The sequence below is a fragment of the Rattus rattus genome, chromosome 6, assembly GCF_011064425.1.
Source record: "Rattus rattus isolate New Zealand chromosome 6, Rrattus_CSIRO_v1, whole genome shotgun sequence".
In the NCBI taxonomy this organism is placed as follows: domain Eukaryota; kingdom Metazoa; phylum Chordata; class Mammalia; order Rodentia; family Muridae; genus Rattus; species Rattus rattus.
In genome coordinates this window covers 86,109,752-86,128,473 of record NC_046159.1, presented here as the reverse complement: position 1 = coordinate 86,128,473, position 18,722 = coordinate 86,109,752, and the positions used below count along the sequence as shown (strand labels likewise).

General features: G+C 47.1%; 1 protein-coding gene across 2 annotated transcripts in view; it reads right to left on the bottom strand.

Annotated features, from left to right (window-relative positions):
* Nod1 (nucleotide binding oligomerization domain containing 1) overlaps positions 1-18,722 on the bottom strand; it is a 47,556-nt gene that overhangs the window by 15,544 nt on the left and 13,290 nt on the right. For both annotated transcript variants that reach the window (XM_032906452.1, XM_032906453.1), the window contains exons 2-4: positions 7,028-7,347; positions 5,551-5,725; positions 764-2,588 (exon numbers count right to left, since the gene is read on the bottom strand). In XM_032906452.1, coding sequence (XP_032762343.1) covers positions 764-2,588; positions 5,551-5,725; positions 7,028-7,228 — 2,201 coding nt within the window. In that variant the 5' untranslated portion in view covers positions 7,229-7,347. The remainder of the gene's footprint in view (positions 1-763; positions 2,589-5,550; positions 5,726-7,027; positions 7,348-18,722) is intronic.

The following is an 18,722-nucleotide window of genomic DNA, read 5'->3' as shown; positions in this document are numbered from 1 at the left end:
CCATAGCAGCCCCTGCCTCTACAGGGAATGTTGGTGCTCTTTGCTACTTTGTGGGTTCTTCTTCCCACCCTTTATCCCCAACCTGTTTCACCCCCTATCACTAGAGAGGAAAGAAAGGGGATATGATTCTAATTTCTTTTTCTTCTTTAAGCATGACTAACAGACCACAACCAACCCCACCTGAATGACCAGAAACCACCAGCCCTTTTAGGGCTTTAGCATTTATGTACACTCTGAAAAGTTCCTAGAGTTTCAAATGTCATACATCGCAGAAACTATCTGCAGCTGGCAAAGCCATGCCTCTGATGGAGCACGAGGCAAATCATAGTCAGCTGCTATAGACAGTCCAACACAGCCCTGCATCCCTACACCTGGGATTAAGACGAAAGCACAATCATATTTCTGTGGGATGTTTTTTAAAGAACCCAAATTCTAGACAATTCCAGAATTGTCACTACAGGGGAAAGAACATTAAGCTGGTTACAACCCAAATGCATTTCACCCACTTTCCATGTACACTGGCCGTTGGGCTGGCCATATTAAGACAATAGCAACTCTCTCCCTTGAGATTAGTTAGTTACAGGATGCTCATCTGGAGCTGAACTGGTCACCTGACTCCTCCTTGCCTCCCCCACCCATTCCCAGAGAGAAGGGCTGAGGCCCTGTGTAATGGACAGACCAAGAATCCTGAACCAGGTTACTAGTCATGTGGCCTCAAGCCTCTCTGTCCTCCTCTCCCGTTTCAGGTGCCCTTCAGCCTCACCTGATAACCGTGAGACGGCTAAAGCAAGGCTGCAGCTCCTGCACTCCATAGTCATTGAGGTTGTTGTTGTCCAGGTCTAGGGCCAGCTGTCTGTGGAAGTGATGCAGGACGAAGGACAAGGCACTACAGTCGGCAGAACAAGCATTGCAGAAGGCTAGCTTGAGGTAGTCCGCACTGATGCCCCTAGCGGCTAGGCGCCCCACCTTCTGACTCTGTGTCTCATAGATGCAGCGCAGCATCCACAGGAATGTGGGCATGGCATGTACCTGGTTAAAGCCTCCAGACTGGACGCGGGGTAGGCTCTTCAAGTAGGAGCGCAGGCTAGCAAACAGGTGAGCCCACAGGGCCTTGCGCTTCTTCCTTAGGATAGCCTTGGGCACCAGCTGCTGAAGGAGTTTCTGTCGGGCTTTGGCCAGCAGCCCGCACAAAAAGAGGTTGGTGAACTGGAAGTGGTCTTTGTTCTTGAAAGGATCAGGGCCCAACCGGCTACCGCTACCCAGGCACTGGAAAGAGAAGAAGGAAGGATAGCAGGACCTGCTGGTTGCTTCCCCAGGAGACGTCCATTCTCGAAAGAACCTCAGCAACTCCCGGGTGCTCACTTTGTCATCTGCTACCAGGAAGAAGGCAGTGAAGAAAGCCTGGAGCGTAAGGTGGAAAAATTCATAAGACTGCTGGCTTTGTTCAGGGCCCACATCGGGCAAAGCCCGCAGGAAACCCAGCTGCAGATCCCCTTCCTGCAGTTTCGACGCCTGCACCTCCTCCTGGCCAAACACAAAGAGACTCCTGTCCGTGCCTCGGTGAGCCACCTCGCCCAGTGCGTGCAGCGTGCGCCAGCCTGCACGTAGGGTTTCCGCCGGGCTGCGCGTGTTTCGCTGCATCAGGCTGATGGGCTGCGTCCTGTTCAGATGCACCTCGGTGACCAGCAGAAAGACATCGGTCAGGGTCACAGCGCAGTCCGGCAGCTGCGAGGAGCCCTCGAAGGCCGTGTGGAAATGCTGGAAACAGCGGAAGATGATCCAGCAGAAGAGCGGCACCCCGCACAGGCTGCAGAGGTTGGGGTTGGCATCCAGCTGCTGCAGCAGATGTTCCTGCGCGGTGCGCTCGGGGAACATCCGGCGGGCATAGGCTCGCAGGTGGCTGGGGGAGAAACCCCGGAGCAGCACCTTTTTGCGCAGGAGCTGGCGGGGGACCTCCACGCCTGTGCGAGCAGTGAGCAGTTTGCCCGCACCCTTGAGCAGCCTCCCGCTTAGGAGGTTAGCTAGCAGGACCAGAGGGTGCGCCGGCTCCCAGGGGCAGCAGCTGTCCGGCACGCGGCTCATGTCGAAGTCTGAGTGCAGCTCATCCAGGCCGTCAAAAGTGAAGAGCGCTGTGTGGGGAAAGCGCAGCAAGAAGGAGAACACCTCCTCGGGGTCCTGCTCCGGGTAGCAGAAATGCTTGAAGAGCAGGTCCTGCAGAGTCAATGTGTCGCTCTCCTTGAAGCAGCTGAACATACGGCAGCGAAAGTGGAAGAAGAATTTGGCTTTTGAGGCCAGCCTGCCAGACGCCCAGAGGCTCTGCAACCTCTGTAGCAACATGGACTTGCCAACTCCCGCGTCCCCGAACACGAAGACAGTCTCGCCATGCTCGTTGAGGACACCTGTGCTGTGGTCCAGCAGGCAATCGAGGCCTCCTAAGCTGCCCAGGTTTTCATTGTTGAAGCCTACCAGCTCCATGAGTGTGTCCATATAGGTCTCCTCCAGCAGCAGGTCCTCCTTCTGAGCGTAGCACAGCATGAACTTGGAATCGCGGCCCAGTTGGTGTCGCAGCTGCTGGGTATACCTGCTTACTGGAGCGGGGAGGAGTGTTTCCCGGCAACCAGGTGAGGGGATAGGGAGGGAGTAGATGCATTAACAGAGCGGCTAGAAACAGGGGCAAGCACACAAGCAAACAAACAGCCCAGGTTCTGAGCCAAATCATTTACTCCTGTTAAAAGAGTCCCCAGGGCCTCAAAGAGCCAGTGTCCTTGAGGGTCAGGCCTTCTCTCCCTCTGCTTGACTTTAGGTTTAGCCAACTGGAGGGCTGCAAGGCCATCCAGTCAAGTATCTGAGACAGGCCTCCCTTGTCTCTCTACACAATGTTGTCATTGAACTAGAGACAGAAGCCACTCACACTCGAGGGCCAGGCTCTGCTGCCCCGTCCCAGTCCACAGTCCTGTTTGAACAGTGAGTCTGCACTGAGAGTCTTGTATGGGGAGAAATTACCCCAGCCTTTCTTTGCTTTGCAATACCGTTCTTGAATAGGGTCTGACAAAACTGGATGTCAAAACGTTTGGCTCTAACATACAAGGCTGGGCGTTCATCTGATTTACAAAGTTGCTGTGCCTAGCCTCAAATGTCACATCAAATACGCTGGGCTAACACAGTGCAACCGCTGGCTCCCAGGGTGAGCACCTTGGGGCACAGATGCTCCGTGTAAGCCCTAAGGGTGAACCCCAATCTGCCACAAGGAGCAGAGACACCATAATGTGCTGCATGATTTCCATGTTCCCATCATACCCGAATGACAAAAAATGTTTTGTTATGCCAAACAAAAGAGTGTTCTACACACTCCTTTAAAATGGCTCTTGAATTCAAATTATTCGATTAGCAAAAATCAGACACCCATATTAGTCCCACTGATTGATCAAAATTTATAAAGAGGGATGGTATGGTGACACACATTTGGAATCTCTGTACTTGGGAGCCTGAGACGGGAAGATCAAGAGTTCAAGGCCAACCTGGGCTCATATTGGTAGATTCTGCCCCCAAACACAAATCCCCACTGAAATGAGGAACCTTAAAGCTAATTTAGGTCATTTATAGCTTACTTGGGCCTAACTGATAATAATTTACATTGCAGAAATTTTACTAATCACATTATATCCTAGTCATGTAAGTTTTGGTAACTTTCTGGAGTTCGGTAAGTAAGACTATAGTTCATTCTAGAAATCTCTATTACCCTCCTAAAGCTTTTGGAGCTGATTTGTAGCCAGCCTCTGTTCTGTCCCAACTCCAGACGCTGACGCCTGCCGGTGGGCTTCCTCTCTTTATAAATGTGCCTTTTCTGGACATTCATAGATATAAAATCTTGGCATATGATTCCATTGTGGAGAACGAATTACTGTCTACATCTGGTCATGGCTGAAGGAAGCAAAAGAGAAGTCCTTTGAGGGAACTACTCAGCATGGGAATAAATGTCTGCACACACACTCGCGCACACACACTCACGCACACACACACACACACACACACACACACACACACACACACACACGCCAGCATGCACCCACACACGGGAAGGGAATCAGGCGGGCAGGCAGGAAGGAAAAGAACAGTATGAGTAAGAGGCTGCCTAAGGGCAGCTGGCACCTTAGGGTCTAAGAGCAAACTCAGCCTTGGCACTGCTGCTTGGCCTTGTTCTCTGTAAACATTCACTCTCTGGGAAGGTGACGTTTGTTTCCAAGTGTAACATCTTAAATCTGATATGTCCCACGAAGGCCGATAACACGGCCAGTCACCCGGCTTAGGGTAGGTGATGGACCTTTCAGGCTCTGATGAATCCACTGACAGTTTCGTAATCTGATGGAACTTTTGGGAAGCAGCAGAAACTAGGAGGTGGGGCCTAGTGGGAGGAGGCGGGTATCTTGTCCCTGGCTTCTTGCAGTCTGTCACTGTTGGTGGGGAACAGCAGTTCTCTGCCATGTCCTTCTACCATAATGCTTCAGCCCCACTTAGGCACATGGCAACTGTGGGCTGGGGCACTAAAACAAAGCTTTGCTTCTTTAAGTTGCTTTTCTAGACATTCTGACATGGGGTTGGAAAGTGACTAGAATCCCTGGCCAAACTGGAGTCTGAAATTGGAGTGTGGGGCCCTTGTTCCTGGTAGCTGTCAATAGCTGTCACAACGCAGAGTTAGAACAGATCACCTTCTCCCAGAGCAGACTCTGCCCTGACCGGTTACACCTTACGCTGCTGCCACAGCCCTGGCCACCTTGCCATAGACTCTTAACTCCTGGAAGACAGCACTCTATGCCGGGGCATCACTGCACCCTCAGTATCCAGCACAGTCCTTCAGCGTGTGTTGGGTGTCACAAAAACTATGGAGCTAAGTGGTCAATGAGTGAAATCTACAGCACTTCACAAACATGGACTGGCTCCTGAGTGAGCAAAGAACTTTACCGAATCAAACCTGGCAATTTTGTTGTTTTCTGGAAAGGTATTTTTCTTTATTATTATTTGTGTATTGGAGTTTGAGCTCAGAGCTATGCATGCTCGGAAACTATATTACCACTGAGTGGCACCTTAGCCCTCCTAGAACAAACTTAAAAAACAAACAAAACCCACCGTGTCAAAACTGCAGTTATGAGCAAGCAGTCAGAACTAAGGCCATTCCCATAATTCATGGGGGCCCAAAATAAGCCACACAGGAGGGCTAGGGATGTAAATCAATGGTAAGGCACCGGCCTAGAATGCCTAAAGCCCAGCTTCCTGAGAGTGCATCCCTAGAACCAAGGTAAGCAAAAGGAAACAGACAAGCTCCATGTTTGGTTCAGTTGCAAGCCCCTAGTCTGCACACTGGTGTCAGGGAATTTCTTCTTTCCAAAATGGAAGGAACACTGGGGGTTGCTCGGTGTGGTAGAGCCTAAAGCCACCAGATTGCTTATGCTGGCTGCACTTTTATACCCATGTGGGCCACAGTATTACACCATTTCCAGCCCCCAGTGCCTTGCTCCACACTCCAGCTTGTAGTCCCACTGTGCTGACTCCTACCTGGGTCAGTATTGACGATAGTTTTGGTCCGGATGAGCTGGGAAGGGGAGAAGCCAATCTCTGATAGCCACAGCCTGAGGTCCACGTAAGCATCCTCCAGCTGCTGTAGCACGTAGAGGAAGAACTCAGACACCTCCTCACCTTTGCTCTGCACCAGGTCAAGGATCTTTCGGACCTACAGACAGCACACACGTTAAGAATATGAGCTGTTGTGTGAAGGGCATCTTCCAGTCAAAAGATCTGGTGCACCCAGGTGCTAGTACAGCAGCACTAGTCTGGCCACCTCCATACCCAGTATGAGTCAACATGGAATCTGCAAAATGGGCCTCTTTAGCAAGACCTCATCCCCATGGCAATAAGAAGCCTGGGAGGATCTGTGAACCTAAATACAGATTAGACAGGGCAGAGCCCTCCAGCTTTGGTCTTTTTCTCTGCCTTTCCCTGCTAATCTTGTGTCACCGGGATCCAGGTACAAGCGTGCTAAGGAGGTAGTCACTTCCGAGACATAAGGAAGTAGCATCACTGGCCTATCTTGCAGGAGGGTAATACAACTCCCATCAAATCACATGCTCAAAATGGCCTTTTTACTTAAAATACAGGCAAAACAACCAGGAGCTTTATATAGTGGCACACAGCTATAATCCTATCACTTGGGCGGGGATGAGACAGGAGGATCCTAGTCTTAAATCAATCTAGACTATAGACGGGACCCTGTCTCAAAAAGCAAAAAAAAAGAGGGGGAATCAAAAGGGAAGCCCGCAGCATACTGGCAGTTTCCTTTCTGTCTCTTTTCAGATAAACTCTTCATTTCTCTGTCCAGGGACTTCCAGGCCTCTGTTACATTTTTCAGAAGATCCCCCGAGCTTGGGGAACTAAGAGTTGCTCTCCTTCCTACTTCATGCGTGGGAAAGTCTTCAATGGGGCCCTGCCTTGGGAGGCAGTCACTTCTAAATCTGGTTTTGTGGGAGGCTACCCTGAGTCTTTGCCTCTGTGCCCTCGGGGTGTTGAGGCACTGAGTATGGTGCTCTGTATTTCCTACTCACTTAGGGCACACTTAGAAAGTTACCTAGGGGTCAGGACCCACAGCAGGGAGAGCTGAAACAGAAGGGCTTCCTCCAGCCTCCTACAGAAGTTAACTCTTTGATCCAGAAGCTAAGTCTTTGGGTTTATGAGTCTACCAAGACCCCCAGTGTGAATGGACATATGTCACCAGTCTCTTCTGTCATGCATAAGAATGCTCAAGAATGAAAATAACCCAAAGACCACAGTGTGAGTCCACATATGTCATCAATGCTCCCTGTGTTACAGAGCTGCATGGGACTAACAACAACAATAACAACAACAACAACAACAGAGCCCAGTGTGGAATTTGACCCAATATACCAAATTCCCCCAACACGTTTGCAGGGGTCAGCAAGGGGAGCCACTGCTAGAAACCCAGGTCAGTGACTGGCGGCACCAGTGTCCCCCACTGCACCTTGTCAGGCTGGGTAGGACAAGCACACACGATCTCTGCATCCTCGGCTGAGAAGTAGCCGTTCTCCAGCAAGTTGTCCACCAGGCACTGAGTGTTCCGAATGTTGGTGACCAGGTGTTCCCTGTTGATCCTCAACAGTTTAATGTGGGAGTGACAACCGGCTGGGACGCCTTCCATCTCATGTTGGCCGCGCTTCTCCATTGTTCGAGTAGCCAGCAGCTACTTTCCTCAAATTCATCTTTGACCACATGGGTCTCGCTGGCAGACAGGCGGTCAGGATTCAGGGCCACCACCCAGGATCCCGCCTTTCATTGCTGACCCTGCAGAGGTAAAGGACGTTGTTAGCAAACCAGACCTCACTGGTGGATTCTCCCTCTCCCATCTCCCGTCTTTCCTTGCATCTTTCTACCTCCGACAGGAGGGAGTCCTGCCTAAGAATTTTATCAGGGAGGCTGAACAGCAATGACAACCATAATTCTCTTGTAATATATATTTAATCTCAGTCGGGGGGTTGATCATTCAGTTCCCAGATAGAAGACACAGCATTTTTATATTTATAATATTCTTTAATCATCATTAGGGCTGGGCAGATATCTACCATCTATGCCATTATAGCTTCTTTGCCAACAACCCCAAGATACGAATTGCCGTATTCTGTCTAGCTTGCTCTTACTCAGGCTGGCCAGCCCTCAGGGCCAATTCTCCCTATCTTCAGCCCATGGTGTCCTCTCTTCCCTCTACTTTCTCTCTTCCTCTTGTTCTTCCTTGGACCCCAAGCCTGGGAACCAAAACCCCACCTACCTCTCCTCTGCCCAGCTATAGGCTGTCGGCATCTTTATTCAACCAATAGTTTTAAATTAAGGAGCAGAGTTATTCTTGGTGTGCTTGAAGATTTCCTCCTCCCTGAGGTAACCAGACCTTGGGGGGCAGTATTTAACATTACAACACATAGCAACAGCCACACCTCAACATAATTCGTTGCTGTCCGTGGTGTTCTGCCCCACTAAAGGTGTCTGTCAGTGTTACTGTCTCTTTGGCAAAAGACCAATGTCAGGGAAGAAAGATTTATTCTGCCTCCCTGTTTTAGTCCTTCTGATGGGAAAGGCATGGCAGGGCAGGACAGCTGTCTCCACATGGAGACTGAGAAGAGAGAGGGAGAGAGGGAGGAAATGCGGTCACTAGGACCCACTTCAGGACCCATGGCTTCTTCAGTAAGTGACGCCCAAAGGTCATCAAGCTGACAACATTGAATTCAAATGGCTGGTCACTCTGAGTCTCTGGCATCATCCTTTGAAGGAAGATAAAATATTCTAACATGGTCTTCACTATCTTTCTGGAATCTGCCAAGCCAACAAGGATGTAGAGGGAAAAAGTATTTGTGTACACAGGCATGGGAGAAGCCAGACAAGTTAAACTCACAGATATCCTTCAAAGGAAAGAGATGTTTATCCCACCCCCCTGGAATGCTGGGAGAGGATGCAGTTTACAACCTGGTGATTGTCTGCTGTCTGGTAAGCCAGCTCTGCCCATATCTCCCAGAATTGGATTTCCTTCTCCCAGGCCCTTTCCCTCTAAACCCTTGAGCATGACTTTAGGCCACAAAACCCATCCTTGTGAGAGATGCCATTTCTACTTTACAACAGCCTAAATCCCGTCTATGCCTTGGGCTATGCACTATGTTGACGTCAGTCATTCTCCCTAGACAGTTATCTTGAGCATTGTTTCTAAGTCAAGAACCCATCTTACAAATGGAGCCATGTGTCCTCTGCAAGGAGCTTCTGTGTGAGCATGTCTGGACTTTGCTATACTCGCAGGACTGAGTTCGTTGTTACCACAGAACCTTTCCTCAGAATTTTGTTGTGCTTAAATATGGCCAAAGTAAAGATCCGATGTCAGACTCGAGAAGTCCTGGCCCAGCACCTGTGCCAAAACCTGACTGAATCACGTTTGAGTCTTGTCTTTTGGGGATCATTTCCCTGCCAGCTATAAAGCCTGCAGGGACCCCAGGAGGGGTTCTTTTTAAACTCAAACGTTATTATAAGAAGTTGCAAAACAAAAGTCACACACTGAAATCACCCCAATCCAAAGACTATCCGCCTTCATGAGCTTCTAAGCAGTTAAAATGGCCATTTGGAAAGGAAGCGGCAGAGCTTCACATTGAGTTTTGTTCTTCTAGAATCAAATACTTATCTCCTACCCCAAACAAAAGTTCTAAGAGAGAATTAAAATTAGAAAAACAGGGGGCTGGAGAGATGGCTCAGCGGTTAAGAACACTGACTGCTTGCTCTTCCAGAGGTCCTGAGTTCAATTCCCAGCAACCACACAATGGCTCACAACCATCTGTAACGGGATCTGATGCCCTCTTCTGGTGTGTCTGAAGACAGCTACAGTGTATTCATATACATAAAATAAATAAAATGAGTATTTTTTGAAAAGTAGAAAACCAATTAGCTTTATACCCCTTCCATAACTCATGTTCATAGCTTGCATTCAGTTCTTGTTGTACATAGCTCTGACTGCCAGGATTAAAGGTATGCCCAGCCTGGTTTGGGTTTTTGGATGGTATTTGGACAGCTCAGATGGTAAAGTGATTGCTGTACAAGCATGAAGGCTCTCTCAGGACCCAGTGCCAGCGACAAAGGATGGAGGCACATGCCTGGAACGAAGGAGGCGACCAATAATCTTTCCCAGCTGTGATGTCCAAGACCCCATCAATGACCAGCGTGGCACAGTAAACCTGAGGGCGCAGTAGTGGCACACACACCTTGGTGGTGACCAACAGCCCTCTAGTTGGACTTAAGACCTGCTCAGAATTGGGAACAATGCCTGGTACTGGAAGCCTAGATAATTACTCGGTGCTAGTGAAATCATGGTTATTGGGGGAGAATCTACAGCTACTGATGTATTAAACCATCTCAACCAACAATGTATACACATCTGTCCTTATACCCCCAGATCAGGGTGAGTCTCACCCTTCATCAGGGAAACTTTGCAACAGATGGAGACCACTGTAGAAAATCATAATGAATCAAAACACCAAGCAATGGAGCCCAGTCCCAATGGGTGCATCTATAAAGCAGTCCCATATCTAAGGCTCGGGAAGCATTTTGGAAGAAAAGGCAGAAAGACTGGAAGGGCCAGAAGTCTGGGAAGCTTTCTATGTGGTTGTGTTTCTAGTGATATCAGAAGCTACCTCCATAAAGTCTACCAACATGGCGGCCCAAATAAGGACGACACCAACGAAGATGCCAAACTGGACAGAGAAAAGACCATGAGGCCCCAACCCTACACAAGGAATTCTAGACAACTGATGAAAGCTGGGATCAGGAAAGGGAGCCCTGAAAGCATACATTCAAGTAACAGATATGGCCTGAAAAGGTTGTATGTAGGAATATATATGTACACACACACACACACACACACGCATGCAATTTATTTAGTGGGAAAAAAAGTCATGACTTTGAAGGAGAGTGGGAAAGGAGTATATGAAAAGGGTTGGAAGAGAAAAAAAAGGAATGGAGAAATACTGTAATTAAATTATAATCTCAAAAACATTTTCTAATGCTTTAAAATATATGTTGTGACATCAAAAAATAAATAAAATAAAAAATTTATAACCGCAGTTGACTGGCTCAATAAATAAATCATAGTCAGAGAAACGGAGGGCAAGAGCTGTAGCAGCACCATGTCAGTTCCAAGCGTATGAGGCGGGTCTCTGGGAGTCTGTGAGAGAGCTGAAGCCCAGAGTGGAAACTTTCTCCTGAAAACGATCACAAGTCTGAGAGAACAGGGAAAGGCGTGTTTCTCCCTGGGTGAGTCAGCATGTTTTAGAAGGCTGGGGAAAAAGGAGGTTGAGCAACTTCCTTTATTCCTCTTGACCCAACTCTTATCACCAGGGAGTGGTCTGCTAACTGGCTTCTTCCTGTGCCTGCAATTTCCACAAATCCTCCCTCGGCTTCCCAGGCTGTTCCTATAATATCCACCACAGGCACCTCAGAGCTTACCCGCAAAAGGGGACGCTTTCCCCTGATTTGTGACCACCTGGACAAAGCCATGGGTCATATGACCTCTCGCTGGCAAAGAGGCTGCTTTTTGTGTAATTTTCAGAGGGCAGTTAGCTCTCTTTGGCAGGAAGTTAAGGAGGGATGGGCATCAAAGAGGAAGCAAAGAAACACAGTGCTTAATAAACGGAAGCCAGAGACAGAGCAAACTGTCCTGAGACACCTCAGAGAGTGACCAATCGTGAGCAGGTGCCACCAGAAACAGAGAGATGAAGGTCCTTGATGTCTGCCAAAGGGCAGGCCCTGTGGTGCAAGTGGAAGCAAGGGGGCTGGGAGAGATAGTAGTAGGGACAGAGAGGGGAAGAGGGGGTGGAGAAGAGGAAGGAGGAATAGCAAGGGTTGGATAGCACTGGGTTTACAGAGCTAGGCCATTCCGCAGGGGGAGGTTTTCCCAGCTCTGGATATGGAGCCTTGAGGATGGTTGTTGAAGGGAGATCCTGTCAAGACAGTCCAAGAAGAAACAACTCAAGGCCGTGGGTGTGGTCTGAAAACAAGTCCTCGGGCTGCAGAATGCAAGGCAGAAAAACACCACATAGAAAAATTAGGATAAAATATGCAGGTCGAAAGCAAGAGGCAGGTAGAGTATGTTAGTGGGAGGAAACCCCCTGAGTGTGTGTGTGTGTGTGTGTGTGTGTGTGTGTGTGTGTGTGTGTGTGTGTGTGTGTGTGTGTGGTATGTTTCTGGCTTTTTTAATTTTTTTAAGATGGATATCTTGCTGTGTTACTTTGGTTGTCCTGGGACTCCTACATACTCCAGGCTGACAATCCTCCTGACTCAGCCTCCAGAGTCCTGGGACTTATAGGCCGGTGCCATCATGCATGGCTCTTTCTGGCTGTCTCCAGGTCAGAATCCCCAGGTGTGAGCTGCCACATGGATGCTGGGAATTGGACCTAGGTCCTCTGGAAGAGAGCCAGTGCTCTTTAACCACTGCAGCCTCTCTCCAGTCCCTATTTTTTTTTTAAATAACATTTTACATTTATTCATTCAGCATGTGTACAAGGTGCATGTGTGGTAGGCAGAAGACAGTGTTCCAGAATCAGTTATCATATGGGGCTCGGTACTAAAATCCAGTCATCAGGCATGCACCTTTATCCCTTTATCCTTTATCCTGGTAGTTTATTTCCTTTAGTAGTCACATTAATGAAAGTAAAAATAAGCAGGTGACTTAATGAGATATTTCAATTAATCAAATATGTGCAACGCATTGATCTAATATGTCCTCAGTAAAGCATGCTGTTTCCTCTAAGATTAAAACCTTCCATTTTGGAGGGAAGGTTTTTAAGACACAGGCTGTTAGAATGAGGTAAACAAGAAGATAGTCTAAGGGGAGGTAAAATGGTCCATTATGCAAGGAAGCTCAATAGGTAAACAATTCAAGCTTCAGGAAGTCCCTAAAACTGACAAGATACACTAGACCCAAGCATATATAATCTGCAAGGACTGCTGAGTGGAGTGATACTATCAGACAAGTTGAGCTGCCCAGAAGAGGCTGGAACAAATCAGCCCCCTGCAAGAAGTAGAGACCAGCCAAGATGCTTGGAAAGGATGCTCTCCAACCTGTTGAGCTTCCTGCAGGTGGTGCAGTATGCTCCAGGTTTCCGGCTTTGGCAATCTCCACCCACACTGGAGTGGGCTTTGGTGATAAAGGTCTCTGAGTCATTTCTGCTCCTATAAATAATCCTTTACCCATATTCCTCTAAGTAACCCCAGTAAAACTACTCATTTGTTCACCAAGTTGGACTTTGATGTATTTATACTTTGTTCCATCATTGGTTCTTTATCTGGAGTAAGTAAACATTTGCCTGTGTCTCCCCAGAATAGTGTCACACAGCACACGTTTATGAAGGAATGTCTGTGTACTTATTTCTCATACGGAGTCTTTGAAGTCTGGTGTGTCTCACACTTACAGATCATCTAGATTCTGACCTGAACACTGCAAGTGTTCAAGGGTCACACGGCAGATGCGATTTTGCAACTCTGTACTCTTGAAAGAGAAACCTACTACCCTTTGTCAGTACATAGCCTAATCACAGCTCTGTTCCCTGTCAGTCCCTTTTGCCCATGAGCTACTGTTTTAATAACGGAACATTTCTGGCCTTGTATATAGCACAGGGCTTGATCCAATGTCTACAGTGCTAGTACCATAACATCCTACCATTGGGTGTCACTGTCAACATGATGGATTTCCCCATCACAGTCCTAAATTCTTGCCAGAGATGTCTGAGAGTTCCTGTAAGGTGTACTAGAGAGAGAGTGTTCCCAGTTTTCTAGACTTTGCACTCCAAGTTAAGAGTCAATAATGCAAAGCAATTAGGCAACAGTACTCTCAGAATTCACACATGAGAGGTGTTACCCACAGTTAAGGGAAGCCGGTAATGGTTTCCTGCTGTGTGACCTCCAGTGTTGGTAGGCTTTAAGTCAATTGAGAGCCGGTGCTATGGTGTTGCCCCCACATAATTGTGGGGGCTTTCCAAGGACATTTTATAGGCCCAGGTTTTAGCTTAGTAACAGCTAGTTTTGAGGGGCTTGGGATCTATCAGAAGACATTTGTGCGGCCATATTGAACTGCACTAGTTTTAGCTGATGGGGTAGAAGGATGCTGTCAGGCACTCTGGACTTGTGGCCTGATCTGATGTCTTAACAAAGCTGTTGAGAATCCACCGACAAAAGTGGGCCCAGGAATTGTTTGCTTTTCTCCTCCCCTTCCTTGTGGTGAGCTGTAACTATCTCAACAGTAGGCATGAACAGCCTTGAGAAATGTCTTTAGCAACTTCCCTTTCAAATAAATCTGCCCTGTGATGAGAATCAGAAGTTCTGACAGGGTTTTGGTTTTGTTTCATTCCAACAAGGCCCCTGCTGTTGACTGTGAGAAAGGAGTTGGTGGTTCCCAGAGGAATTGAGTGACTGAGTCAGCACAGTGACTACAGCCAGGCAGGGACACATGTGAGTGTAATAAAATAGACCACGAGTGTCACAGATACAAGGCTGAGGCAAGTCAGGCTCAATAAAAGAGAATAATAATAATAATAAATAATAAAATAGAAGCCAGGAGATGGTAGCTAGGAAGACACAGACTGCAAAGCAAGAGCCATGCAAACTCCTGGGGACATAGAAACACGCTGTATCTTGAGTGAGTGTGTGTGTGCGTGTGTGTGTGTGTGTGTGTGTGTGTGTGTGTGTGTGTGTGTGTGTGTGTGTGTGTGTGTATACCCATTTGTGAATTCCACATTCTTAGATTCAAACAACCATGGATCAAGAATAGTCAGAAAAAGATCACACCTCACTAAACATGGAAAAATCTGTAGATGTTTTCATTGTTGTTTCTTAAATTGAATGCTATGACAACACTTTTTTTTTTATTAACTTGAATATTTCTTATATACATTTCGAGTGTTATTCCTTTTCCCGGTTTCCGGGCAAACATCCCCCTCCCCCTCCCCTTCCTTATGGGTGTTCCCCTCCCCCTATTGCCGCCCTCCCCCCAACTGTCTAGTTCACTGGGGGTTCAGTCTAGCAGGACCCAGGGCTTCCCCTTCCACTGGTGCTCTTACTAGGATATTCAACCTATGAGGTCAGAGTCCAGGGTCAGTCCATGTATAGTCTTTGGGTAGTGGCTTAGTCCCTGGAAGCTCTGGTTGCTTGGCATTGTTGTACATATGGGGTCTCGAGCCCCTTCAAGCTCTTCCAGTTCTTTCTCTGATTCCTTCAACGGGGGTCCTATTCTCAGTTCAGTGGTTTGCTGCTGACATTCCCTCTGTATTTGCTGTATTCTGGCTGTGTCTCTCAGGAGCGATCTACACTTCTGCACTTCTTTGCTTCATCCATCTTATCTAATTGGGTGGCTGTATATATATGGGCCACATGTGGGCAGGCTCTGAATGGTGTCCCTTCAGTCTCTGTTTTAATCTTTGCCTCTCTCTTCCCTGCAAGGGTATTCTTGTTCCCCTTTTAAAGAAGGAGTGAAGCATTCACATTTTGATCATCCGGCTATGACAACACTTATAGGACTTACAATGCATTAGGCATCATAATAATGTAAAGATGATTGGAATGTTCAGGAGGGTGTGTAGGTATATGAAGATAATCACTCTGTCCTGTATCAGGGATTTGAGCACTGGTGGATTTTGTTTTCCTGGGAGTATCCTGACACTGACTGATCTCTGCAGACACTGAGAGAAGAGTGTATACATAAACACACACACACACACGATTTGCCAAGTGTCAAACTACATTTTTAAATCTGAAATGTTATGTGAGCATTGTGTTTATTTTAGCTTCATTTTGAGAGTCTTACTGTGTACTCCAACGGGGCCTCGAGCTCTCGAGATTCTTCTGCCTCGGCCTCCCACACGTCAGGGTTAAAAGCACCACCATGCCTCCCTGAAAGCACTGCTTTGTATTATATAGCAATTATAGATTTCCATTTAAAAGTAGCAAAAGAACACAAGACAGTTGAAAGAGTAAATGGACGGTAAACATGCTTATTAAAAAATAAGGCAGAGAAACAGGGAAATATGCAAGGGGTAAGGCATACACTGATATAGGCATACACTCAGGCATATATACCCCCTCCCCACACACACAGAGATAATCATAAACAAAAATGAATCTTTAAGCCTTGTTGTGGTGGCATATGCTTTTGATCCCAGCACTTGGAAGGCAGAGGCAGGGAAATCTCTGAGTTCCAGGGCAGCCGGGACTACACTGAGAAACCCTGTCTCAAAAACAATGATGATGATGATGATGATTTTAAAAAGAGGTAAAGAAACAAAATTAATTAATATATCCCAAATACAAGTATTAAATCAAGTATAAATAATCTAAATACACTGATTATAAGACATAATCTGGCAGATGTGATAGAAAAAACTATGTGCTACTTAAAGTGGTCTATCTTAAATAAAATGGCAGAGTTTAGTCAATCGAGGAGAAAGGATGCACTGTGACTGATACAGTTATATTAGAATTAAATTAGAATTAAGAATGGGATGGTAGAAGACTTTTCACTTGTATGCATCTAGGAATATATTTTGAAAATACATTAAAGGAAAAATTTACAAATGGCGACACATCCAAAAGCATGATCACAGGCAGGGCTATGCGATATTTCATATAATATCCGAAAGAACAGATAGGCCATTAAACCAGTAAGAGTCATGGGAGAGCTAAATAAGTAATACGTTTATCTTATTGTGTGCATATGCTGAGACTCCACCAGTGTGGGAGAAATTCTCTTTCTGTTTACAGAGAGAGTTCCTTCCTGGCTGCCCTCAGATCAAGATGTAGAACTCTTAGCTCCTCCAGCACCATGTTTGCCTCCTTGCTGCCATGCTCCTGCCATGATGATAATGGACTTAATCTCTGAAACTGTAAGCCAGCCCAAATCAATTTGCCTTTGTAAGAGTTGCCTTGGTCATGGTGTCTCTTCACAGCAATAAAACCCAAACTAAGAGACTCACAATGGTGCAGGACCCATGAGTGCCTCCGTATTGGGAGGTTACAGGAAGATGAATGTAAACAGCCACTCTCTCTGAGGGAATCTGAACTTGAGAGACCCAGGGGAACATGGAGCACATGAGTAACCGCCAAACATTCCACATACACACCCTGACCTGTCACCATTGTCTTAAGTGTCCATGACCAGAGGCCATCCACTCAGTCCCCTGCAGCAGGAAGATACTAGCAAAGCAAACCCCGCCCCCCATCTCCGGGTAGCAGAAGCTTTGATCTGTACAAAACTACTTGGTGGTATCACCCCACAGAGGCTACTCTGTCTAGAAAGTGACCATAAGTGTAGACTTCTTGAAAGGACAGCTAAAATTCAGATCCCATCCCCACGATGGGGATTGAATCAAGAAGAGAACGCTCAAAGAAAGCATTTCCCTTCAGTCACTCTGGCCTTATGATCCTGCCCTTTCCTCACATGCCCTGTTCTTGGGAGCCTTCATTCATTCTTTTGAAAAAAAAAAAGCATATATATATCTCCAAATAAACAACCCAGCTTTCTCCAAGTTGCTGTTGCAATACCAGCAGAGAAGATTCCAGATTGATATGAGCCTTTCCCAGAAAACTATTCTGCAACAACAGAGCAGATGCTAATTAGAGTTACACCCCAAGCTGTTGTTCAGTGGTCAGGCCATCTTGCAAGTATTTCTGTATAGAGGTTGGCCATAAACACTAACGTAAGCAAAAGCAAGTCTAGTGTTAAGAGTCTGGCCGCCCGCTCTACTTCTTCCCCAGTCCTGGTTCCTCCTCCTCAAGCTCCTTTCCTGGAATGAGAGCTCACAAGAAGCCTGTGGCTGTCCCAGAAAAGGGACAATGCTTTTGTAGACACAGAAAGGCCTGGTTTGAGAAGCAATGACTTTACTGTTCATGCGGCAGTTTATACAGCCCTGCCCTGAAGACCGGCACAGGTAGAAGTCTGCAGCTCTCAGTCCACTCAGCAGCTCTGCTGTCCCCACTAGGGCCTGGTTCACTCTCTCAGCCCCTTGTTGTGACCTAGGAACTAAGAGTAGAAGTGTTTTGTGGGCTTACACTGGTAAAGGTGGGTACATGGCTGTCACTATTCCAGCCTTTCATTTCTAGAACAATGACTAGCCTCCCTGCAAACAGGTGACTGCTCCCTCCACACATCAGCTACCCCCCATCCTAGGCTCACAAATCCCTATAGTGAGTGGAATATATATATATGTATATATATATATGTGTGTGTGTGTGTGTACAATGTGTGTATGCATATATGTATGTATGTGTGTATGTATGTATGTATGTATGTATGTATGTATGTAGTGTTTGTTGTTGAAACAGAGTTTCTCTATTTAGCCCTGGGTACCATGGAAGTTGCTGTAGACCAGGCTGGCCTTGAATACACAGAGATGCCTCCCTTGCGCTAGAATTAAAGGCGTGCACCACCACTGCCCAACTTAAAACTTGTTTTTCATTTATATTTTACGTGTATGTGTGAGTCCCTTTATTTTATGTTTGTGCATGCACCATGCATATGCCTAATGCTAGAGGAGGCCAGGAGAGCATCAGATCCTCTGGAACAGGGGGTTGTGAGCATCCCTATGTGGGTGCTGGAGGGCAGCAAATGCTCTGAACTGCTGAGCCATCTCTCCAGCCTGAGTAGAGCATCTTGCCAACTTGCTAAGGACCTTGGCATGCTATCAAGAAAAGAGCTGCGACTATTTGATTTGACTTGTTCAATTTCCTAATTACCCACTAATGTGGCAAACCCTTCCTAATCACTTAACGGATATAATAATTGTAGACAAGAAAAGCAGTGGTCCCGGGAGGAAGCTGGATTCAGACCGGTTGTCAAAGCAGCGTGGAGGTACCTAATATACCTGCTGGGGAAGCTCGTACCCACACAAGACCACGATTTCTATGGGAAGGAAGCCAATTTAAGAGTGCATTCAGGAGCCTTGATGTCATCTTAGCCGTTCCGTCTCCTAGAAAGAGCCACATAAGGAAGAGTGTCCTCCTAGGGAAACAGCGTCTGCCTCTGTTCAAGGAAGCACTGTCCATTAAAGCCTCCGACTCCGGTGGCATGTACATCCACCTGTGCCCCTGGGAATAGTGAGAGCTCTGTCTGGATTGGGGACATATGTCAGTAAACAGGATAGATATGTTTC